Source organism: Gopherus evgoodei, chromosome 1 (genome assembly GCF_007399415.2).
Source record: "Gopherus evgoodei ecotype Sinaloan lineage chromosome 1, rGopEvg1_v1.p, whole genome shotgun sequence".
In the NCBI taxonomy this organism is placed as follows: Eukaryota; Metazoa; Chordata; order Testudines; family Testudinidae; genus Gopherus; species Gopherus evgoodei.
The window spans coordinates 140,369,472-140,395,152 of NC_044322.1; the positions used below are offsets into that span (position 1 = coordinate 140,369,472).

Sequence of the window (25,681 nt, forward strand, 5' to 3'; positions counted from 1 at the left end):
CAATTCTCAAAGAATCCCACATCCCACCACTCTTGAACTGCCCATTCAAAAATATGGGCTTTACAGCATACCTCAAGGTCAACCAACAGAGGCTATTTCAGTCCAAAGGAGGATTATCATATCCTTCTAGTTCAGCTGCTATAGTCTTAAGAAAGAACAGGGGAGAGGAGGAATATTTCCAGTGAGGTGGGCTCCTCTGAGGGAGCTGCAGAAGCATCTCCAAAATTGATGATGGGGACAGAGGGATCGATACCAAAGGGGCTGTGAAATCTGTAACTCTGCTGGGATGGGGATCTTGGACTTGCAATAGGGATGGGACAAAGAGACAGCTGATGCCTGGAGCTCAGGAGCCAGGCCAGCAGACTTCTCACAGAGCTCTCTTCTGGAGCTGACGTCAACAGAATTACACCAGAGGTGAAAAGGTCTCCTTTTCTGTTTTCACCCTAGGTATTCACTGCAGTGCAAATTAATTTCTGACACAAGCAGCATACAAGTAGAGAACATAACCCTTTCTGTCTTGTTCTTTCTGGAGACACGGATATATAAAATCCTGCAAAGCTAATATCAGGAGTGTTATTGCCAAGCTCTGAAACTATGAATAGCATCTCTCTGCTGGTCTGCTGTATAGATCAGTAGGTCAGTGTTTGCTGACAAGAATTTCCTGTAGGGGAATTTACAGCTGGACCCAGGGGAGAGTTAAAGGCGAGCAAGCACGTACAGAGCCCATCAAGAAACCATGATCCATGCTGCACTGCTGCCATGGGAATAATTATCATCCACTTCACATTTCCCTTCCTTACCTCTTGTATTTGTAGTGAAAGAGAGTAAATGTTTGAACGAAGAAAACCAAATTTCCTTTTGTTTAGCAGAGGGTTGCTTTGCTTCCTCCACACATGCAAACATAGAAGATTGTTCAGCGAAAAGCAAAACATGCATTTTTCCTCCTGCAGTGCAACATCAGCCAGACATCTCACTCCCAGCAGAGATATACAGCACAGTGCTCTCTCCAGTACTGACAGTGGTCAGTACAGAGTTTTCAAAGGAAGGCACAAGACAATTATGGAGCAAGCTTAATCCTACTCCCATCAACATTTGGTTGGTCTACAGCGAGAGCATGCAGAATTCTCCCTCTTACTATCTAATGTGTCTGCAGATGTCTCACTATCCATATAAATCCTTTTTTTGAATTCGACTTATAGGGCTCCTTATAACCCATTTTGGAAACCTACTAGGCTGTTGGCCTCAAGTTATTTGGTGGCAGTGAGTTACACAGATTAATTAGGAACTGTGTAAAAAAGTAGATTGTCAGTTTTAAGTTTGTTGCCTTTCAATTTCACTGAATGTCTTTGTCCTTGCACTGTGAGACAGAGGCATTCACAATGCCTGACTTATACCTCCATTATTCATTTCCTCTCCAAACTATTTTTATTTAACTCCTTAACTAACTCTGGTTAGTTAACTAAGGGTAACTCTGTTACCTTTCCAGAACTTCCTTCAGACTTAAGAGCACCATGGAAGCAGCATACTTAATACCAAGAGAAAGCAAGCACTTTATGCTAGTACATCTAGCTATATCTCTGAAAGATTCATAACCTCCTCCAGAAAGAGACATATCCAGGCTTCAGAGACTAAAACGAAGGCCACAAAAGGACTAAAATGACACTGAGATTTATGCACGATCGCCACTAAAATACATATTCTGATATAAAGCAATTAGCAACCACAAGGTCAGATGAACCAAAACAGTGAGACAAAAAAACATGTTAGAGAGTCACTGCTCTAATTCTACATATGAAGAACAAACCAGTAAAAATATTCTCACCTTGGCCATGCCTACAGAGCTTGCATTCAGTTCAGGGATGCCCTGATTGGTTTTATCACCACGTTCCCATATTCCATAGTCCTGAAAGTAAAAGAAGGAAAAACAGCTGAGTTAAAAATACACAACCCAACACCACCATTGGAAGGACCTATCTGTTGATGGAGTTAGGATCTGATCCTGCAAAGGCTTACTTATGCTTAACTTTGAATTCAATGGGACCTCTTACATGCTTCAAGTAAATCTCATGCAAGTAAATCTCAGCAGGATTGGGGCCTTAGTCATGTACTAGTTTCCTAGTAGAGGAGGAACATCAAAGCAAAGAAGGCAACTCCCAACCCATATACCTTCTCCCAATCCCTTCATCTAACTACTCCCACCTCAAAAACAACTTGGCAATTTTTTCTTCACAAAGAATGATTTTTTTTTTAAATGACAAAATTGGGACAGTAAGTATCAAGAAACAAAACCAAATCTTACTTCAAATTTCAATATGATACAGAAATCTCTACTTTCAGAGAACTGTAGCCATGGACCCCCACTGGTTTCAGTGGTGCTACTCATAAAGAAAAGGGCTACTCCAGAGTGGCAAATCAGGCCCATTAGGAACTCAAGAGTATATGGGAGAGCACAGTTTGGCCTATTAACTTGTACTTCCTTCCAGGTCAATCTGGGTACTTCTGTGCTTGTATATTTCTCTTTTAAACAATATGGTAGGTTAAATGGTTTATCAAAGGAAATTTGGATATCATCTCAGACAGATGCAATTCTTTCTAATGAGGTAATCTCACTCATGTTCACTGAGTGAGATCCAGACTTCAGAGCCTTTCTTAACTCAATCAAGCTCAGGCTATATATATATATATATATATATATATATATATATATATATATATATATATATATATATATGGTAAACGAAGCTTTTAAATGACTGAACTTGGGTTGAAGAAGTTCTTCTGAAAGAACCTATCCTTAAACTTTAATCATTTCAGGTTCCCACTTCGGCTTGTTTTCCTGCCTATTCAGAGCAGCAAGTTCCAAGCAATGGGAATGATGTTTTAATTACTGTATAAATCAGCTATGAAATCTTATAATCAGATTGCTGCTTCAGCCCCATCGTTCAGTCAGAATATATTACTTCCCAGCAGAGAAATAAGAAATTCTGTTCAGTCAGTTCCTAGGAAGTACTCAAATCGTTTATATATAAACTAAATACTTACAGCGACTTTATAGGCAGCTTCTATGTAAAAAACAAGATTCTGTATAAAGGCAACTTCATCAAGGGTAAACACAATATGCAATCCTGATTAAAAACAGAAAAAAAAATTACAGTCCTACACAAAAATTGAAATGTTTGACAGAAATTAGTTCCAAATTTTCATTTTATTCACTAGCAACCAATGCCTGCTGTAATCAGTGGAAAGATCCCTATAATAGCTGCCATTGAGATAGCACTTTAAAGGCCACTAATACATACTCTTTGTTTCAAAGACGCAAAAAAACATAAAACTCTCAGGGACACATTCACACACAGGGTGAGTGCCAGAAGGTTTGACACCCACTTTTGCAGGGGAAGACAGTTGCAAAGGGCGCTGAGGATAGAACGTACCAGAGGACCACATGGTGGGTGGCATCTGTAAAGCACTCAAACAACATGATGCCAGTGAGCAGGGAACCATGGTCAGGACAGATGGCATTCAGAGAGTTACTAAATGAACACAATTAGGCTACCAACAACTGATCCAAGCTCTTGGCAGGGCAGCAGTGGAACTACCATCTACCCTTCACAGGCACAATGGACTTATATGATCTGGGGATATGCTATGTGCTTTGCACCTCTATGAGCAGCTTTACTGGTTTAAGTATCAGAGGGGTAGCCATGTTAGTCTGGATCTGTAAAAAGCAACAATGAGTCCTGTGGCACCTTAAAGACTAACAGATGTATTGGAGCATGAGCGTTTGTAGGTGAATACCCACTTCGCCACGCGTATTCACCCACGAAAGCTTATGCTCCAATACATCTGTTAATCTTCAAGGTGCCACAGGACTCATTGTTGCTTTTTACTGCTTTACTACTTCAAGTGATTGTTTTCTTAATAAACACCTGAGTCTCAACTAATCCAGATCTCTTTTTACAGAGACATTACATCCCCGTAAGTGCAAAGAAGTTTCAAATGTAGTACTCCCTGCTCACATATTCTACCTATCATATTTTATTCCATCCCAGGAGTATGAGATATTTTCCTGCCAGTTATCAAGGCGCCATATGTGTGGCATCAAAAGAAATAGATATTCCGTTACAGCTCACTGTACCAGCCCCTCTTCACCTCTAAAATATTACGCATGTTGGGAGGGGCAGGAGTGCACTTCAAGGGAAGGCAGCCATGGGAGGCAAGTTTTCATTTTTGAAGCAACTCCATACAGAGTGATAGATCATCTGCTTTCCTACCAGCATGTACCTTCGGGACTCAGACTGGCTTGGACATTTCAGGTTGGGAATCCTACTCTCAATAACTAGACTTGAGGCTCACTGTTGATTGCTGTAAATCACGGCCTTATTTTTTCTGGCATTTTGCCACAGGGCATGTAAATATTTAACAAGGAACAATGTTTAAGCAATAACTGCTTTCATTGCACAGCTAGGTAAATGATACAACTGCCATCTCATTTATGGAAGATACTCCTCTGCAAATCCTCTCTGGTAACGCACTTAAAGGAAAGTGCTGATATTTGTAAGTGCCCCCATGAAGAAAAAGGTGACATGAGGTTCACAAGCAAAAGTAGAACCAGGGAAACCCATTCAAACCATTATGCAGAGTATGATGCACAAAACGCAATAGGCAGCCCAGACTTCTCTTTATACTTAAAAGATCTTGTGATAAAACAAAGATAGTGTTCCCACTGTACATAGAGAAGTGGAGAAAACCCTCTGGTCAATAAACAGTAATGCTAACATACACTCATAGGTAGTCACATCCTGTCCTCTTGAATTTGAAAGAGGGGAGTTCTGATAACAAAGGGCTGCTTCTCCCAAGTACATGTTTTGGTGATTTTTTTAGTATACTCCGTTTTGTAGAAGAAAGGCAGATTTCCACATTATTAAACTTTAATTACTTATTTGTGTTGTTTTGATGGAAGGTACATCCAATGTTTAACTTATCAAAAAAAATCTACACCAATGATCATGGCTAAAACATCTTCTGCTTACCTGATGCGGTCATCTGTGCCAGGAAGAGCAGGTAAAGGGAAGTTGCATCTACTTGTAGATGTCCCCATTGGTCATCCCCTACTACTGTGGCACAAGTGGCTGAATTATATTTGGCATGCAAGCAGTCCTTGGTACTCTGTGTGTATTTGAACTTCTCTACTTTGTCCATCTAAAAAGAACACCCAAGATTTTAAAATCAAAAAACTTTGCAAGAGGATTTTTAGTCAAGAACATACATGCTCTAAGAATAGGAAATAATACCTTGGTGCCCTGATTTTTGTTATCTTACTCTTACATGCTCCAATTCTGCAAAGCACTTAAGAATGTGCTTAAGTGCCTTGCTGAGTTGAGGCCTTAGTTACAAGCGGTGCGATTTATTTGCACAGATATAAATGCAATTTGTCATAGGTGTGATCAGTCATAAAAGTATAACAGAGCAGAGTTTTGCTCATAGCAATTGCACAGGTTCAAATACTTTTATTACACCCATATTTGTACACACAAAAAACCAATCAACTGAAGTCTCAGATAAAAGAAAAGAAATATCTGCTCTGAAATGAAATGCTTTGTAAATATAACAAAGCACTTGTCCTCAGATATGCATGGTATAAATATATTTGCTCATATGCAATACACTTATATGATCAGTGACTTAAATTTTAATAAAACATGTATTACCAATTGTTTCAAATCTATGAGGCTAAGGGAGGTGCCAAAGGGATTCATTCTTTAGCATACAAAAAGGACTCCAGAGAACCATTTGTCTTGGGAATTTCAATCTCTCCTTCAATCTGGGATACCGTATTCTCACAATAATCTTTCCCTTTCATGCACAAATTGATGTTAAAGCACCAGATCTGACCTTGCAACTGAGTAAATACTCCTGGTTATTAGATTACCTGTCTCATCATACATTGCAAAAGTCCCCGCATCAGTTTCACAACATTCTGTAAGAATAAAAGAGAATAATTAAAGTCTAAAGTAACCAGTTTGTTTACCAGTATTAGACAGTATTTAACAAGGCTCAGGGTCTCTACTACTGGCCTGCCATGAGTGTGAACATGAACATCTTGAAATCCTTTTAAAGAAATATATGTGTGTGTGTTTTCTTTTCTAGATTTTTTGCCTTGAATGTGCTTTTTGGGGAAACTGATATGTGGTCACTTGAAAATATATGGTATTCTCACCTCACTGTTAAATATATAAGAGTGTATTTGGTGTTTAAAATTCATGAAAACTAGTGGGATGCTACTTGCATTGTTTTCACTTATGTGTATCCCATTATAATGTAATAGCAAACACTACGATTGTGTACACCCCTGCACCTAAATAACTCATCAAAGGAGAAAGATGCCTTGTCAGATGCAAATGAAGAACTTTAACTGAAAAGTGCTAATTTCAAAGCAAATGGTCATTGTGTGTGATGATCGGAGGTCAAAAACTCAAAATGCATTCCTCTCTCTTCGTCATCAAAGGAAAAGCCCACATGGGTAGTGACCCTGTCAGCTTGTTTTTTGTGAGAAGAAGCTGTAAGTATGGACTCAAGGAAAGATCCTGAATCTCTGCACTGTTTAGATTCTTACAGGGAAGCAGATGCAAAGCAGAAATCCCCAGAGACAATCTGTGTACCCTGAAACTGGCAGTTTATTACAAAATTGTGAAACTGGCAGTTTACTACATCATTGCCAACATTTGGAATTACAAACTGTGATTCACTAGTGCATATATTTAACCTGCTTTAACCTCTCAATAACTCTCATTTCCTTTTCTTAGTTAATAAGCCTTTAGTTTAGTTTATTATAGAACTGGCTGCCAGCGTTTCTTTGGTGCAAGATCTGGAGCACCAACTGATCTGGAGTAAGTGACTAGTCTCTTGGGAAGCAACCCAAATGTGGTATGATTTTTGGTGTAGGTATCCATTTTATCACAAAGTCCAATTTGTCTGGGTGGCAAGACAGGCTGGAGAGTCTCAGGGAACTATCTGTGACTCCATGGTAAGACTGTTACAGTGAGTTCACATTTGTCACTGGCTTGGTGAAATCTAATTACAGAATACAACACCAGTTTGAGGTGTCTGCCCTGCGGCAGAAACTCACAGTCATGAGCCACCCCAGACAAGTGTGACAGTAGGATTTTCCCCTAAATTCAGTAATTAAGCACATATTTGTACCTGAAACAAGAATATTTTGAAGTTATGCAATGGTCTCAGAATACAAAGAGACAATACACATTACTGAGCCTGGGCTATTTCTCCCATAATAGGTTTCCAAGGCAACCATAGGTTGGTGATTAAAGTCAAGTATTAAATTCACCCAGTGTCTCCAAAATTGCAAGAGGACACTGCAGAAATGCCCACTGGACAAACCCATGCTCCCAACTACATGGAGTGGGAGAGCTGAGCAGGGTCTCCAGGTGGGAAGAATCAACCTTATGGCTCTTCCCCTAACCTCATGCTGCTTCTCTCCCTCACTGTCCTTCCATAGCTAGTCCTGCTCTGCCAGCACTCTAATTTCCATCCCTTCCTATCCCCCACCCACCATCCCATTGCTCCTATGAAGCCACTCTTCTTGCCATCCCTTTACCTCAACCCTCCCCATATGAATAATAATAAAAAAATCATTAATACTGCAATTTTAAGACAATGGAACTAACAGCACATGTGCCAATTATCACTCTCATAGCTTTTCTTGTACATTGTCTCCTCCCTCCATGGCCACCCTCATGTTTTGCCTTCTTCGATCCTGATCTTGCAATCACTTAGGCGCTTCTGACTGCAATGGGACTGCTTAGAGTTAACCGTGTGGGTGTTTGGAGGACTGGGACCTTAGATTATAAATTGTTTAGAGAGAAAGGCTGGTCCAGTGGCTAGGGTGCTAGCCTGGGACTTGGGAGACCAAGGTTCAACTTCCGGCAGCACCACAGACTGGTTATGTAACCTTGGGCAAGTCCCTTAGTCTCTCTGTGCCTTAGTTCCCCACCTGTACAATGGGGATAACAGCACTTCCCTACCTCACAGGGGTGCTGTGAGGACAAATACATTAAATATTGTGAGCTGCTCAGATACTATTGTAACATGGGCTAGATAAGTACCCAAGGGAAACAGATGGAAAGTGCTAGCACCAGCCCAGACTATGTATGTCTGGAAACCCTTGTATATCCTGGCCACAAGAGCATTATAAATACAGCACAAAATAAAAATCAGCATCACATGAAAGAAGAGCTGTGAGAGAATAAACAATAAATTTACTACGTGTGATATTTAGACATACTTGCTCAAGTTCATAGGCTTTTGCCTTATCCTCATCCCGGTCTGCATTCTTCCGATAAGCCATTCCCAGACCCCACACAGCCAGAATGCTGTAGACATTGTCCCGGACCCAAGCATCCTTTTGCTCTGTGCTGGCCGAAAGCAGTCCAGTAACTGGATTCTAACCGTAAAGAAAAGAAAACCAGAACAGCACACACTATTCACCTGAAAAGTCATCTTATTTAACTGCAGCAGCACTTTCCATATCAAATGATGATGTAAGAAACACAGGGCCACACAAGACTTCATACTCTTACCTGCACTTAGACAATGGACACTCAAATATCCACAGTGGGATACAATGTTGATCTACCCACCAGACTGCTAAAACTTGAGGTAAAGGAGAATCTCCTTTGACTGCTAGTAGCATAGGGGCTATGACATACAGCTGAGCGGTTCTCATCCCATCCAAGAGCATATGATTCACCTACTGACCTAGCAATATTCGGAACAAATAAAAAGAGAAGGTCCCCAGCTCAAAGAACTTATCATGTATTTAGTGCCTGACCCTGCACCATTGATGTCTGTGGTGCAGAACCAAGCCCTAGTGACACAGGGGTTGAGGCTGGTGTGCAGAAGGACAACGGTTACAAATAACAGAATCATACACTGACTTATTACTGGCATATGCTGGCTCAGTTCAATGTTAACATAACCTTATTTTCTGGGAAGAGGTAGTTTTGCGGGGGAGGAAACATCACCTGTAGCCAGGTAAACATTACTGGTATAATCAGCATTTTCATTTATTATTATAATAAAGTAGTATTCAGTGGCCTAAATCAGGGATCAGTACCACACAGCATACTCACATAGACTGTATAAACATCTACATTGTGGAGATGATCTCTATCCCAAAGAGTTTATAGTTCAAATAATAGAGATTGGATGAGTGCTGAATAATCTCTCTGATGCTATATGGAATATTCCATTCATAAAACTGTCACTTAAATGCCCAAACAGGGATTAACTGCTCAAAGACATTTCCAAATTGGAAAAAAACATGAGCAGAACAGAAAAAAAAAAAAAGTGATTCAGCAGAAGCCACTTGCAGTCTAAGTTAATTAGAATAGGGAGAAAGGTGAGCCTCAAAGGCAAATCTCATATTTCCAGCTATTTTGCACAATCTTTTTTGTTCATCCCTCACTTGCAGTACAAAGAAAGTCTATGTAGCTGTAATTCTAGCATTGCAGAGATTGCACAGCAAGCCCCCTAGCAGCAACATTCTGGGCCAGTTGTGCAATGAAATGGCACTAAGATTGTTCCTCCAAAAATGTCAATGTTCACACAAGACACTGGGAGACCCATCAACCACCAGGGACCTGCCTGCTTTCACTGTTTTAAAAAGTGCCATGTTAAGACAACATACAAGATCTAGATCAGTGCTTCTCAAAGTCGGGCCTCCACTTGTCCAGGGAAAGCCCCTGGCAGTCCAGGCCAGTTTGTTTACCTGCTTAGTCTGAAGGTTTGTCCGATCGCGGCTCCCACTGGCCGCAGTTTGCCACTCCAGGACAATGGGAGCTGCGAGAAGCAGTGCAGGCCAAGGGATCTGCTGGCCGCCCTTCCCGCATTAGAATCAGAGGGACTTAACCTAGATACTGGACTTGATCGAAAAATGAAGTCCACTCTGGACGTTAATGGACATTGGATCAGACCTTTTGTGAAACATCATAAACAAAAGGTATTTCTGTCGCATTATGGTACCATCAATTCACAGGAAGAAACATTAACTGACTAATACTTTTAAAAGTTTGCTTCATAAAATGCTTACTCTTAAAAATTAGGATTTTTTTTAACTTCTCCCTGCTAGTATACAAGAGTGCACCCCTGCAAGATACTGAAGTGTGAACTATGAGGTACTGGGTATGCTCAGCTTCCATGGATATCAAAAGAATGCCAGGGCACCGTGTAACATTAGGCCCAACATGTGATTTTAAAATTTAATTTAGTTGTAGGATGGGGCCTCCCAATGAGATCTGCATGAGCAAATCCATGTGCCAAGGTACACCACTGAAGTCAATGGGGTTCTGCAAGGACAGAAGGTTGTGTTGCAGAGATCTGATTGCCAGACTGAGGCCTTAAATTGTTACTTAATTGTGTGTGCTGTGTGTCTTTCTAGTTAATATATTTGCATTTCACTACATCTATTTGTCTGGAAACAAAAATCTACTAAAAAAGATCAGATTCTGATCTCACTTTCACTGGTGTAAAATGGAGTAATTTCATTGACCACACTGGAGCTACTACAGAATTAAATTGAGATAATGGAGATCAGAGTTGCACTCAGAGCATATTTTAGCAAACACATTGGCTTATATAACCTCTGCTTTGACCAAGCAGAGTACTGATATTAAAGTCAGACCTTCACTAAACTCCAGCTGGGTTTGACTGTATGAAGTTGAATGTGATGTATTTTTGTTACCACTAAATGTCAGCTGATAAAAAAATAAGATAGCCAGGAAGTGGTTTCTATTTAGCTACATTTTTGTTCTCCTTAAGTACCCCATGTAATACTTTTTTAAAAAAAGAAAAACTTTAAAATGTGTCCATAAAATGTATATTGACATTGGATAAAACACAAAAAATGCAAAAAAAACCCCAACCTAATGAGTGAAATAAAATAGTTGAGTCATTATTCTTCTGTACATTGGGCTATAGAGGGTATAAATAATATAGTGCAATAATCTTTAAATAAAAATTGTTATATAAATAAAATAACTGTATCAGAAGAATAATGATATTGCACATGGAGGAGACATATTGAACATTTTCCTCACTGGATTTTCCTCATCATTAACTAATATATGATCATAGCTACACCTTCTCCATCATATTAACTCAAATTATGGCCTTTAATATATCCACCTGCATTTCTAAAGCACCTATCACGTCTATACTCTGCGAGGGTCATATATGTTAGCAGAAAATAGAATGTTCACTATGGCACCAGTCCTGCAAGGAGCTCTGACTTCAATGTGGCTCCATGCAGACACATGGGGTCCCTCTGTGCAGACCTCTGGGTGGAATGACAGACTGCATTTGGAATTTATGCCTGGCTCAGAACACATATCTTCTAAATTAATTTTGCTTTTAAAAGAGATCTGTCTTTGCGTAATATGAATGCAAATAAAAACAACAAACAAACAAACAAAAACAACACCACCACTAGTTTTTCAAAATGCCTAGCATGCAAAATGCCTAGCACTGGATTTTTATCCTAGAAACTAATTCCTGAACATCATGTTTCTCAAAGAAAGCACTGAATCCCCTTAGGTAAGTGAACAACACTTTCTTTTTAAATGAATGTACTGCTGTTATGAAAAGTGTACTTTTTAAGCCTGTAAGAAATAATGGCACTCATTTTACAGCACTTCTCTGTTCACATGCGTACAAGCACTGCTCTGATAACAATTTTCCCTCTGATCAGATGATCAGTGGTCTAAAGGGAAATTGGCTTTTCTTTTTAAAGACCAAAACTCTTCTCAACATTGGACCGTTCCATAGGAAAAGAAAGAGTTCTTCACTTATATTTTGCACAAAAAATGTAATTTGTGATTGAAGATTATAGGTCAGCTGGTATAAACTGGAATAAAACTAATAATCTACCCCAGTATACACTAAATACATCATTCCTTCTTATTAGATTTCTATGTTGCTTATAACAAATACTATCCAAACACAGTTATTCACAAATATACGAAATGGCAAAACTCCTATTGATTTCAGCACGAGCAGGTTTGGGGTCTGTAACACCTCCTCCACAGCCTACAGGCCTCATTCAGTGCTTAGTAATAAGTATATTTGGAAACTGACTCATGGCAAAAATTCCTTGCTCTCATCTTTATATGCTGAACTATTTTAATTGAACCACACCATCTCAAAGGGCACTATAACTTTTCTGTACCCTACATCTGTTCCTAAGAATGAAAATGACGAGCTGAGCAAATGGAGAACACTGTGGTAGCTGTTTATGCATGTCCATGAGCGAAAACACATCTAGTAGGTCACATTTTGTGCCTACCAGCCTTGACAGTGTCATTCTTTTACTGTTTATGTATCCAAGCCACACAACAAGGGGTCAGAGTCTGATCTGAGTTACAGTATGATATAAATCTGAAGTCACTCCATTAAAGTTAACATAGTGATCGTAGATTTTCAGTGTAACTGAAAGGAGAATCAAGCCAAAGATTTTGGTATGAAGTGTATTGTTATAGACACGTACTAAACAAATGATGTTTGCTGGCAACTGAACCAGCTCTATTTCGGATACAGTCTTACTTTCAGATAAATGAAATTCATAGCCACATATCTGAAAGTCACCATTATGCCTACGTTCACCAGTTTCTAAAGATACACAGTGATGCAAGCTCACATTCTGAGTGAAGGCAAGCCATTGAACATAAATCTTATTTTAACGACATTGTGGTTAAGAACTCACTGGGTTTCCACATACAATGGACATGCTTTTTCATGTCTGGTATAATCAGCTACTAAGTATCCTTGTTGAGTTACAGTGACTAATTTTACTTGATGCCCACTCAAAATGAAAAGAAGCTACCATTTACTTTAGAGAGGCGATATTTTTCTATTATTATGAGTGCTGCATGTCCAATATCCACATTATAGAATGAATACAGTACAGGATATTTATCTGTAGCACTGCCTCAGTTCCCCTCTCTTTGTTCTCTTCCTAAACTAATACTCCACTTACTTTGTACAATAAACTCCACCTCATACCATACCACATTATAAGAAATACTTTATAGCATAAGTCTCCACACTCTATTTCCTAGAATAACAGATTGTTCAAACATACTCTGCTCCCTATTGCAACACGCTGAACCAATACTCCATACAATTATGAGCTCCATGCACATACTCCAAAAGCACGGGCTGCTCTTGGATCTGCCCCAAACCAGTACTGTCATGTCCACTAAACAATTAACCAGTCCACTGAATTCATATCAAGAAACCCACAGAGCCGACTGAAACAATGAGTAAGATTTAAAAAAAAACGTTAAGAGAGAAAAAAAACTCCCTCAAAACAAAAGCCCAACAGGGTTGGTGAAGGAGTGTAAGGATCCCACTCTTCTCTGCTCTGACTCTGCACTCACCTGGTGACATAAAATGGTCTGTTGAACCAGTCGGGCGTAGCCATCCAAGCGGACTCCAGAGTTGCTTCTGCTTCTCATCTCCCCAAGACCTGGGATTTTTGTTTCTCTTTCTTTCTGCGTGTGTGTCTCCCTCCCACACTTCAGAGCAGCAGGAAGAGAAAGCGCGGCTGGGATCCTCTCTCTGAAGCACCTCTTATTCTTCCTGGTTCATTCATGCAGCAAGCTTGCCTGTGACACTCGCTAGCAACTGATGCCCTTGTTCCAAAATAAACAGAACAGCTGTCAACAAAGCAGGGATTATAGAGAAGGTTTACCCCTTCATCTGCGTGCAAACCCTGGCCAGATTAACCTGGCCAGTAATCAATGTGCATACTGCACCATGGACATTATCTACATGCTCCTCACATAATCAGAGGCCACAAATGATTAGTTTATTTTCTTGATATGTTCATACCACTATGAAAGAAAAAAAGAATTCAGGCCAAGAACAGAGTGCACTGTTTTAAACACCTAACACACATATATTACATACTGCAATACATTACTTCTGTCATATATAATCCTAGTTATGACAAGTCTACATGCTATTATTATGATACATAAGCAATATTACTCCAGTGTAGAAGGAATATATATGACAGAAGTAATATATTTCATATCATTTTATAACACCTAAAATGCATGGGCGAGTTACTGGCCCATATGAACTGTGTTTATATGGATACAATCATCCTTTGTATGCAATAAATATAAGCGATTGTTTATAGCTTCTGTGGTGTAACCCTACCCATGGATAGGGGATCAGTCCAGAGGGTAATACAGCTCTTTAGTTCAATATCTAAGAAACAGACAGGGACACAATAAACTGTAAAAACAATAAGGAGTCCTTGTGGCACCTTAGAGACTAACAAATTTATTTGGGCATAAGCTTTCATGGGCTAGAACCCAATTCATCAGATGCATGGACTGAAAAATACAGTAAGCAATATATATACTACAGCACATGAAAAGATGGGAGTTGCCTTACAAGTGGGGGGTCAGTGCTAATGAGGCCAATTCAATTAAAGTGGAAGTGGCCTATTCTCAACAGTTGACAAGAAGGGGTTAATATAAGAGGGAAAATTACATTTGTAGTGCTAACGAGGCCAGTGAAATCAAAGTGGAAGTTGCCCTTTCCCAAGAGTTGACAAGAAGGTGAGAGTATCAGCAGAGGGGAAATTACCACTTTTTGTAGTGACCCATCCACTCCCAGTCTTTATTCAGGACTTATTTGATATTCACCCTTTCTTGTCAAACGGTTCCCCTCTGCCTCCCAAGCCTGGGGAGAAGATGGAGCGGTGGGAAAGGGGCATGGAATGGGGAAGAGAAGGGGGCATGGGAAGCGAGGGCAGTGGGAAGCAGCTCCACTGCTCCATGCTCCAGCTCTGGGCTCCGTTCCAAAGCCCTGCTGGGAAGGAAGGGGGTGGGATGAGTAGATGAAGCAATGGGGAAGGGGCATGGGATGGGAAGAGAAGGGGATGGGGGAAGCAGGGCCAGGGAGGAAGCAGGGAGTGGGATGAGGAGGAGATGAAGTAGTGGGGAAGGGGCACAGGATGAGAAGAGAAGGGGATGGGGTAAGCGAGGGTAGGAGGGAAGCTGGAGCCCAGCATGCAGCATCCCTTGGCAGAAGTTGGGGCTCTCCTGTTAAGCAGACCCATTGAACCCTCCCCCTGACAAGCCCCACCTCCCCTGCCTCTGTACCACCCCAATGACCCCCCTCCCCATATACCCTCTCCACTGAGCTCCAACCATCTAGACCCCCCACCCAAATGAACATCACCTCACCTGCACCTAGCCCCGCCCCCGCTGAGCCCCAAACACCTTCACCTGGATCCCCTGCAGAGTCCCATTACCCCTGCACTTGGAACCTCCCAATGAGCTTCTGTGCATCTAGATCTCCCACTGAGCCACCCACACCCAGACTGCCCCACAGAGAACTCTCTTACCCCCACCTGGATCCCCCCACACTAAGTCCCTCTGCACTTGGATCCTGCTGCTGGGCTGAGCCTACTCACCCACACCTGGAGCACCTGGCACAGGGGGGCAGGCCTGGCCCTTCCACTGAATCAGGGTCGGTTGCAGCCCCTCACTGCCAAGTCCCTGTCCCTATCCCGGGGTGGGGGGAGGCTGCAGGGTAATCTCCCACCTCCATGCAACCAGTGGCCTGTGCTCCCCACTATCATTTTGGAGACGCCACATTTCTTTATTGACAAAATTTGCAGAATTTTAAAATATTGTGCTCCAAATTTTTAATTTTTTGGTGCAGAATCCCCTCAGGAATATGGGGTGCTGTGCAGCTGTGATGGTGGGACTGTGAGGAAGGTGGTGGGCAGTGGGGAGGTCCATAGGCGGGGGGTTGCTGGGAGAGCAGTGTGGTGTGCAGGGTGCTGTGCAGTTGCGGTGGGGGCTGGGCATAGAGCTCTGTGGTGGAGGTCTCTGGGCAAGGGCGCACTGGGCATAAGGCTGGAGCACAGGAGCAGTGCGGGCCCGCTCTCAAGGGGAAGGGGCATGCTGGCAGCACAGGGCTGGGCAGGCCAGTATGGGTCTGGCAGCTGCAGGTTTGTATCCAGTGCCCTCCTGCTTGGCTGCACAGAGTGGGGCTGCTCCCGCCGCACTGTGCCTCATTGCCCCCAGCCTGCCCTTCACTCTGGAGACTGACCATCCCGCCCCCCCTGCGCCTTGTCCCATGGGGACCCACAACTGTGTTGGGCACCAGGCCCACAAAAAGTTAATCCAGCCCTGTCCAAAGCTGCCGCATGCCAGAGGGTGTGTGTCACAGCCAGCGATGCTCTGACTCGCCTCTTCGCCAGCTGATTAGAATTTCACACACAACCCGGCCCTGGGGGTTGGGGACCGGGGACTAATTTGCTGTAATCTCAATATCCGATGGGGTTGCAGGGGACTGGCCGATGGCTGCTTGTTTCCTTTACCACGGCTCCTAACACCGGCCAACAAGCGCCTGTCGTTGCCGGATCCCGACTCGCTCGGAAACGCCTGTCAATGTGGGTGTCACCCACGCGGCGAGATGTGCGCAGCCGGGCGCTCTGCAGCCACTCACCTGCCGAAGGGCAAGCGGGGGGCCCATCCTCTGCCTGCCCCGCTCCGGCCCGCTGCCGTGGGAGGAGGAAGGGGTCGCCCAGCAGCAACCCAACCCGCTGCCCAGGCTAGGGGCTGCGGGGGCGGGGAAGGCAACCCAGCGCCCCGGGCCCATGCAGTCCCCCCGCGGGCAGGCCCCGGGCCGTTCGCACCCAGCTAGGCGCCCGAGCCCCGGCAGGCTGCCGAGTGACAGGTGCCGCCGCGAACACCAGGCTGCAGGAGCCGGCGCCGCTGCAGCCGGGGGAGGGGAAACCTGGGGTCTGCCCGCCCCGCCCTCCCGCGGCGGCTCGCTGGCGCACAGGCCATGCAAGGACGGTAGAGCGGCTGGCACCCAAAGAGAACCACCGCTTGTTCGAGAAACGAGAAAAAAACCCACCTCGCCACTGAGCTCGTTGGTGCTGCTAATAGGCTTGAGTTAGGAGGGGACTCTCTCTTGGGTGTATTTTTAAAGCCCTTTGACATCAATAAGGGCGCTACGCTGCTGTTAGGACCCGTGCAGCGGCAGCCTAGTTCTCAGCGAGGGCAGCGCGCGGACTGAGCGTGGCGCTGCGGGAGCATCCTGGAGGCCGCCAGTGAATTCCCTACACCCCCTCCCCCCCTGAATTTCCCCAACCCCCCTCAGTTTTGTGAGCTAGTTACATACCAATTCAGTGACTGTTTGGAAATCTGAATGTAAACTGAACCATTAATACACACTTTAAACGCTTATACAGTGTATGATAAAATATCAAGGTAGCCTGTTAGTCTGGCTCTGTAAAGCAGCAAAGAGTCCTGTGGCACCTTATAGACTAACAGACGTTTTGGAGCATGAGCTTGCGTGGGTGAATACCCACTTCCTCAGACATGCATCTGAGGAAGTGGGTATTCAGCCTACGACAGCTCATGCTCCAAAACGTCTGTTAGTCTATAAGGTGCCACAGGACTCTGCTGCTTTTACATGATAAAATATGTGTATCTGAAAAAGTATAATAGATTTGAAAAGTATGAACATAGACTAGCTTCCTTGCTTATATTAGCTGTTTTTATGATGCCAGTGCATTCATTTCGGTGATGTTGGCCAACCTAATAATTTCAAATGATGATTTGTAAGCAAAGTCTAAATGAGCTCTCCTGACAGCTAGTGATGAGTTGGGGCTGGGGAAAGGCTTCAGTGCCAGATTATATTTACAGTTACACATAATCTATTTAGGTATCCAGCAAACAGATCTGTGTTGTCCAAGTGATAGATTTTGGCTGGGGTTAGGTTACAAACCATTTGAATGTGGGAGAAAGGGGATGAAATGTTGTTCTTATTGTATGAGAAAAGGGCAGTAGAAACTGTACTTAGCCTGTGATGATCGGAGGCATCAGAGACGAGCGCTGAAGGAGGTAGAAACTGTCCCTCTCCAGTGTTAAAGTTAGAGCTGATTAGGCGCCATAGAGAGTCTTTTGTTCTGTTAAGTGACCACCTGCAGCTGAAATCACTGGACAATCAGGTCTAAGTGCTTAGTCCTGTTGTGGGGACAGTGTTTTTTGTGTAAGAGACAACCCAGACTGCACTAGCAGCGAGCGAGGTTCCCGCACTGAGAGCTCAGTTGAAATCACTGAGAGCTGGTGGAACCTCAAGAGACCAACTCACAGAGGTCACAGTGGCAGGTGACAGCAGAAGCTGTCGGTGCAGGGCCATTGGCCACAGAGCGTGGAGTGAACGGTGGCACAATGAACAGACGTGGCCAGAGCGAACAGAGAGCAGCTGGAAGAACAAGCAAGGTGCCTTCTTGTCCCCCAACTGGAAGGTGTACTCATGTGAAAGCACCTCTGAACTCTGAGTCTTCACTGACCAAGGACAACACCGGTGAGTGGAGTGCGGTGGAGGGAAAGTGAGGGGCATGTTAATAAAACATTTGTTTGTTGGACTAATTTTAGTCACTTTGCTCCAGAATGCTAGATTTGTGACTGGGAATGGAAACTTATATAAATAGGTTTCCTCGTAGGCCAAGGTTTTTAAAATGCATTATTTGCCAAGGTTGTTATCTCACATTGTTTCTATCTTGGGAGGTCATTAGTTGGGGAGTTTCTGTACTAAACATTTTAATTTAATAATTTTTACATAAGAATGGTCATACTGGGTCAGACAGTGGTCAGGCCAGGTGCTTCAGAGGAAATGAACAGAACAGGTAATCATCAAGTGACCATCCCCTGTTGCCCACTCCCAGCTTCTGGCAAACAGGCTAGGGACACTCAGAGCATGGTGTTGCATCCCTCCCCATCCTGGCCAATAGCCACAGATGGACCTGTTCTCCAGGAATTTATCTAGTTTTTTATAATCCTGTTATAGTTTGGTCTTCACAGCATCCCCTGGGAAAGAGTTCCCTGGGTTGACTTTATATGTGTGAAGAAGTACTTCCTTTTGTTTTTTTAAAACCTGCTGCCTATTAATTTCATTGGATGACTGCTAGTCTTCTGTTATGTGGAGGATTAAATAAAGTTCCTTATTCACTTTCTTCGCACCAGTCAAGATTTTATAGACCTCTATCATATCCGCATTAGTCATCTCTTTTCTAAACTGAAAATTCCCAGTCATTTTAATCTCTCCTCCGTTTCATACCCTGATCATTTTAGTTGCCCATCTCTGTACCTTTCCAATTCCAATATATATATTTTGGATGGGTGACCAGATCTGCACAACTATTCAACGTGTGCACATACCATGGATTTATATAGAGGCAATGTGATATTTTCTGTCTTATTATCTATTCCTTTCTTAATGATTCCCAACATTGTTTGCTTTTGTGACTGCTGCTGCACATTGAGTGGATGTTTTCAGAGAACTATCCACAATGACTCCAAGATCTCTTTCATGAGTGTTAACAGCTAATTCAGATGCCATCATTTTGTATGTATAGCTGAGATTGCTTTCCCGTGTGCATTACTTTGCATTTATCAACTTTGAATTTAATTTGCCATTTTGTTGCCCAGTCACCTAGTTTTGTGAGATCCCTTTGTAGCTCTCGCAGTCTGTCTGGGACTTACAAAACTATTCAAGATAGTTATCATCTGCAAATTTTGCCACTCACTGTTTACCCCATTTTTCCAGATGAATATGTGAACAGTACTGGTCCCAGTACTGACCCCTCAAGGATACCACTATTTATCTCTCTCCATTCTGAAAACTGATAATTTATTCCTACCCTTTGTTTCCCATCTTTTAACCAGTTACTGATCCATGAGAGGACTGCCCTCTTATCCCATGATGGCTTACTTTTCAAAAGTTAATTTAAATTAAATACATTTTTTTAATTTTTTTTTTTTTTTTTAGAAATCTAGATCTGTTATGTGTTGGTGTAACTTGCATTTTCCTTATGTTAAATTTGCATAATCCTAACAAAACATTTACTTTATTCATATCTCTTTTATATATCTCATTGGACCTGACACCCTCCCTGTAAATTCGAACACCCTCCTCTAATTTCAATTCCTGGGGAAACCACTGGGTGCCGCCTTGTTGTGCCGGACCCTGTGCCCAGGCGGGGGCGGCCATGCTGCTGCGGGAAATCTCTCAACTCCTCGCCACAGCGCCACCGCCCGTCCTTCTCTAGCAGCTCTGGAGTCTCATGTAGCCCGGGCAGAGCCTGCGTCAGAGCCCGATCTCCCACCCGGCTGCTCTTGAGCTATTTGGTGGTGTTGTTTTCTGAAAACCCCAGCTCCAGGAGTCATGTTATTAAGAAAGAATCTGGCATTTCATTTTTAAAAAGTTCTCATGGCAGCTGAGAAAAGTTGGATACTGGGAACCCTGAAGGATCAAAACACAGGGGTAACTAAAGAGACACAAGCATTTACTGGTATGTTGTTGGTTTTTTTAAGTCTCAGACTTTTTCATGCAGTTACCTGATTTTGGGGATTGCCTTACTCATGAGTTTTGAACACTGGAGGGGTGGCAATAGTGAATTTAGTCACATGGATCGAGGTGGCTCTCTCTAAAGAGATTCCTGGAAGAGTTTAAGAGCCTGCATTTGCAGCCCTTACAAACATGCTTAACTTTACTAGCATGAGCAGTCCGTGTGTCTGAAGTTAAAGGAAGTACTTATGCTAGTAAGGCTAAGCACGTGAATAAATGTTTGCAGGATGCATGTCTAGGGAGGCTTTCAGATTCAAGGAAAATTTGACTCCTTATTTACCTTTAACAATGATCAATATGTATAAAGCCTAAGACCAATAGGAATGTTTCCATGAAATAGTATTTTTAAAAGTTCTAATTAACAGGCTGGTAGGAGGGGGAGTCTAAGAACCAATACACTCTCCCCTACAATATTTGTGACTCAGGCTTTGCACTCACAAGCTATTGCACACAGACCCTTATGCATACATGGAGCTCTGTTGAAGCCAACATAATGTTGTGTGAGGCAGCTTGCAAGATAACGATCTTAAAGATTGAACAGTGTGTTAAGGCATAAGAAAGTGAAATTAACTAGAAAGTCATTAGAAACAAAAGTGAAAACGAGTAGCCTATTCCCATTGTCCAAGCTGAGAAATGCAAAAATAACAATAAAAAGTACAAAGTAAATTAGATTTTATGTTTTTTTAATTTAATATTCTAAGATGCCATTAGCAAAAGTAAGGACATTTACTTGAATATGAACTGTTTTTTAACCTGAAAAACAAATTGGCACTGAAACCAGATTTGAGATTATGACCATCTGTCTGGTGCATTCAACTCTAGTGTTTGATTATTTAATTAATTAATGAAGATAGAAGAGTTACAGTATCCAGTTGTAAATGAAACTGTTTTTCTTATAAGCAGTCATTAGGGATGTAATGGACAGCTGAAATGTGCACTTTTGGCCAGATTTACCGCTGTTACTCTTGTTTTACACTGGTATAACTCTATTAAAATTTGTTGGCACAGAGCTCCATGTCTTGATTTCAGATAAAGATGCCTGACCTGCATGTGCGCAACAGACAGTTGCAAAACCTGTAATTCCTTGCCCTTCCGCTGGCTCCCTCCCCCCACCCCTAAATAGAAAAGAACCAGACCTGTGAGTGGCTGTTTAACACCATAAGGGAATTTTCAAAATAGTTGAAGGCACAAAATCTACTCCTAAACACCTTCAAGGGATTTGCATGTGGAATTAAGAATGTTATTGAAAAGCATTCATGTTGTAATACTCTGTTTTTGACATGATTCCCAAATTGATTGTAACTGACTGTAAAGGTAGAGAAGATGTAAGGAAATGGAGACCAGAGAATTCAGTCTTTGTACTTTGGAAGTGTTGCTGTATACAGTACAGGATGGGGTAAGGAGAATTACTATGCAGAAGTTCCTTAAATCCTCTAAACAGAGCCCTGAATTGGAATTTAGCTAACAATTTAGTGGACGAGGCACAATCCCAGAACAGAATGCAGCTCTCTCTCCCATAGCCATATTAACTCTGTAGTGCTAATGGAATGGAGTACAGTACAAATAGTAAACTTTTTTTAATCACTAAAGTCAACAGACAAGACTATGAATACACACAGGGGCCAGATCTGTCAAGTAAGGTAGTGCCATTTTTTTGGATGATACTTTGCTGTTGTTTTAAGATTTAAGATTCAACTGAAGGGAGTAGGGAACACCATTTTCCCTTTAAAATAGTTAGTTTTGTAAAACATAGAGGAGAAAATGGATGGGAGTTTTCTTTGTTCAACATTCATGATCACAGATTTTTCCTATTCTCAAATCTTTAGAACAGCTCAAGTATGGACTTGATGGCTTTGTTTCTGTTGAAGCAGTACACTTATGACCAATGGCTGCTAAGTTAAGCAATAACATAACAGCACTGACCTGCTCAATAGTTAGAGTGTTGACAGGTACAATGTTAAAAGTCTAGCAGAACCTAAAATGTGCAGCTGTTTCTCAATACTTCATCCTGTCTCTGACTGGCTTTGTTGCATGACTCTCTCTGTATTTTAATGTGCCCATCACCATGATTTATAGAAACCTGATATCTTGTTAGGATATCACATGAATTCCCAACTCAAGTTGTATATGTAACAAGAGAGAGACAAAGTGGGTGAGGTAATAGCTTTTACTGGACCAATGTCTGTTGGTGAAAGAGACAAACTTCTGAGCTTACACAGAGTTCTTCTTCAATGCTCAGGTGACTCATCTTGTCTCTCTAATATCCTGGGACCAACGTGGCTACATTACTGCATGCAGCAATATTTACCAATAAGCACAACTCGTTAACTTTGAAGGTCATAACCCTTATCCTTCCAAGTCCCTCCCATATTCCGTTTTGTGTTTTTCCAATATAGGCTGTTAGCTCATTAGCACAAGGACTTGTCTTTTTTTCATCTGTCGGTAATGTCATGCAAACTGTGATACTAAGCACCCCTCTATTCACACCCTGCATGCTATTGTAATTATCTTTGTACAAAACATGCCTTTCAGGTATCATCTGAAAACTAATAACTAATAGGTCAATAATATTCTTGTGTGACGCATGTACGTGATGGGCATTAAGAGTTATGAATGTCAGCTGGAATTATAACTGAAGTGTGCATAAACCAGGTATGTCGGGGAAGTTGTTAAATAAGTCTATCCTAAACAGAAGAATGTGAGTTTAGCCCAATTTATATATGATCAGTAAACAGACCCATCAAGCTAACAAAGGGTGGAGGCAAACCTCACATTAACAAATTGGGGAAGAGAAGCATGGCATCTCCACTCCTCAAAAGAGAGATGCTTGGTCTGAGTTTTACTTTCAGAAGAATCCACTGCAAAGGTTCACTGGTCTATAAAGACGGGTGGGGGGGGGGCTGCTGACCTCAAGTGATAAGCATGATCAATATTCTATACATATTATGAATGATCAGATTGTATTGAGTGAGGTCTTTCTGAAAGCTTGACCACAACTGGTTCTTAATACTTATGAAAGTATGTATTGGCACTCTGTGGGGGATTGGGATGCTCATTGATATTGGACTGTGCAGTCTGCCACTAGGACGGGGATGTCATAGCTATCACTTGCCTCCTGTGTAATTACGCACTGTGGATAAACATGGCCCGCAACCATTTATGTAGAATCATCAGGGGGGGAAGCCCCACAGAAGAACAGCATGAGGTCCCCGTCATGGTCTCCCCACTCACAACATTCGAACCGTCAACAAAAAAGACGGCCCTCCCGCGTACCAGCAGACTTCCTCTAAGCTCAATTACCAGTTTAGAACCGTAGCACTGCACCAACCCGGAATTCCAGTGCTGGTACACTCTGGTCCCCCCAAAACCTTGCCCAGGGACCCCCAAGACCCAGACCCTCTGGATCTTAACACAAGGAAAGTAAACCCTTTCCCTCACTGTTGCCTCTCCCAGGCTTCCCCTCCCTGGTTACCCTGGAAGATCACTGTGATTCAAACTTCTTGAATCTTAAAACAGAGAGGAAAATGCACCTTCCCCCCTCCTTCTTCTCTCTTCCCCTCCCAGATTCTCCCTGAGAGAGACAGTAATCCTAACATAGAGAGAAATTAGCTTCTCTCTCCCCCCTCCCTCCTTTGTCCCCACCAATTCCCTGGTGAATGCAGACCCAGTCCCCTGGGGTCTCACCAGACTAAAAACAATTAAGTTCTTAAACAAGAAAGCTTTTAATTAAAGGAAGAAAAAACAATAAAAATTATCTTTGTAAATTTAAGATGGAATAGGTACAGGGTCTTTCAGCTATAGACACTGGGAATACCCTCCCAGCCTAAGTATACAAGTACCAATTAAAATCCTTTCAGCAAAATACAAATTTGAACTCCTCCCAGCCAAATACACATTTGCAAATAAAGAAAACAACCATAAGCCTAACTCGCTTTATCTACCTAGTACTTAATATTTTGAATCTATAAGAACCTGTATCAGGGAGATTGGAGAGAAACCTGGTTGCACGTCTGGTCCCTCTGAGCCCCCAGAGTGAATAACAACCAAAATCTAATAGCACACACAAAAACTTCCCTCCTTCAAGATTTGAAAGTATCCTGTCCCCTGATTGGTACTCTGGTCAGGCGACAGCCAGGCTCACTGAACTTAACCCTTTACAGGCAAAAGAGACATGAAGTACTTCTGTTCTATTAACCCTTGACTATCTGTTTATGACACCTCCTGCTTGAAATAAGTTAATTGAACTTTGGAAGATATAAGTAAGGACAGAAGCCATCTCTGGCATCCATCACTAGACAGACACAAGAGAAGACAAGGTTACTCGTCCTGTGCAGTAACTGAGGAGAATTTGTGATTGGATGGATTATCTCCCTGCTTGCAGAGGTGTGCCATCATTACCACAAACATTTTGGAAAACACCAATGGTGCTGTCAAAAGGCCAAAAAGTAGAACTTTGTATTGACAATGTTCTGTTCCCAGAGTAAATCTGAGGAACCTCCCATGAGTGGGATGTATGGTTATGTGAAAATAGGTGTCGTGGAGGTAAAGGGACAAGGACCAGTCCCTGTTCCAGTGCTGGTGTTGTTATTGCTAAAGTGACCATCCTGAACCATTGGACCCTTACAAATTTTGAATTTTCTGAGGTCTAGAATAGGTCACCATCCTCCATTCTTTTTCTGGATTAAGAAGTAGTGAGAATAAAACAGCTTCCCACTGTGTTGTGATGGTACCATCTCCACAGCACCCAGATTTTGGAGGTGGTTTAGTTCTTGCCATAGAAGATGTTTGTGAGAGGGGTTCCTGAAGAGGGACAGGGAGGGAGGGAGGGTAGGGGGGATGGAGGTAAATGGTATCAACTAGCCAGTGTGGATTATTTCTAAAACCTATTTGTCTGTGGTGATGGATTTCCATGCCAAATAGAAAGGAGTCAAACAACACCAAAATGGAGATGGTCAGTGATAGTGTCAGCACTGAGGAATGGGGAGCTCACTTAGGCCCTTGACCAAAACCCTCAAAATTGTTGTTCTGCAGAGGGATTGCTGGGACACCAATGATTGAGCTGGAGGTGGTCGATACTTTGGAAGTCTCTGTCTCAGCTTTAGTGTGTCATATTGCCTCTGTTGTTGGGTGTATGGGACAGCCCTTGTACGCTGGGTTGGATAGTATTTACCCTGTTTTTTACTTGATACAGGTGTGTATATCCCAAGGCAATGAAGGGTTA

General features: G+C 42.4%; 1 protein-coding gene across 3 annotated transcripts in view; it reads right to left on the reverse strand.

Annotated features, from left to right (window-relative positions):
- Positions 1–16,733, reverse strand: part of PHKA2 (phosphorylase kinase regulatory subunit alpha 2) — a 66,702-nt gene extending 49,969 nt beyond the window's left edge. For 2 of the 3 annotated variants that reach the window (XM_030574233.1, XM_030574220.1), the window contains exons 1-7: positions 16,546–16,733; positions 13,449–13,703; positions 8,300–8,458; positions 5,930–5,977; positions 5,031–5,199; positions 3,043–3,125; positions 1,823–1,903 (exon numbers count right to left, since the gene is read on the reverse strand). In XM_030574233.1, coding sequence (XP_030430093.1) covers positions 1,823–1,903; positions 3,043–3,125; positions 5,031–5,199; positions 5,930–5,977; positions 8,300–8,458; positions 13,449–13,526 — 618 coding nt within the window. In that variant the 5' untranslated portion in view covers positions 13,527–13,703; positions 16,546–16,733. Of the gene's footprint in view, positions 1–1,822; positions 1,904–3,042; positions 3,126–5,030; positions 5,200–5,929; positions 5,978–8,299; positions 8,459–13,448; positions 13,728–16,545 lie in introns of all 3 variants that reach the window. The other variant, XM_030574225.1, reaches the window with a different exon arrangement.
- Positions 16,734–25,681: the final 8,948 nt, after the last annotated feature.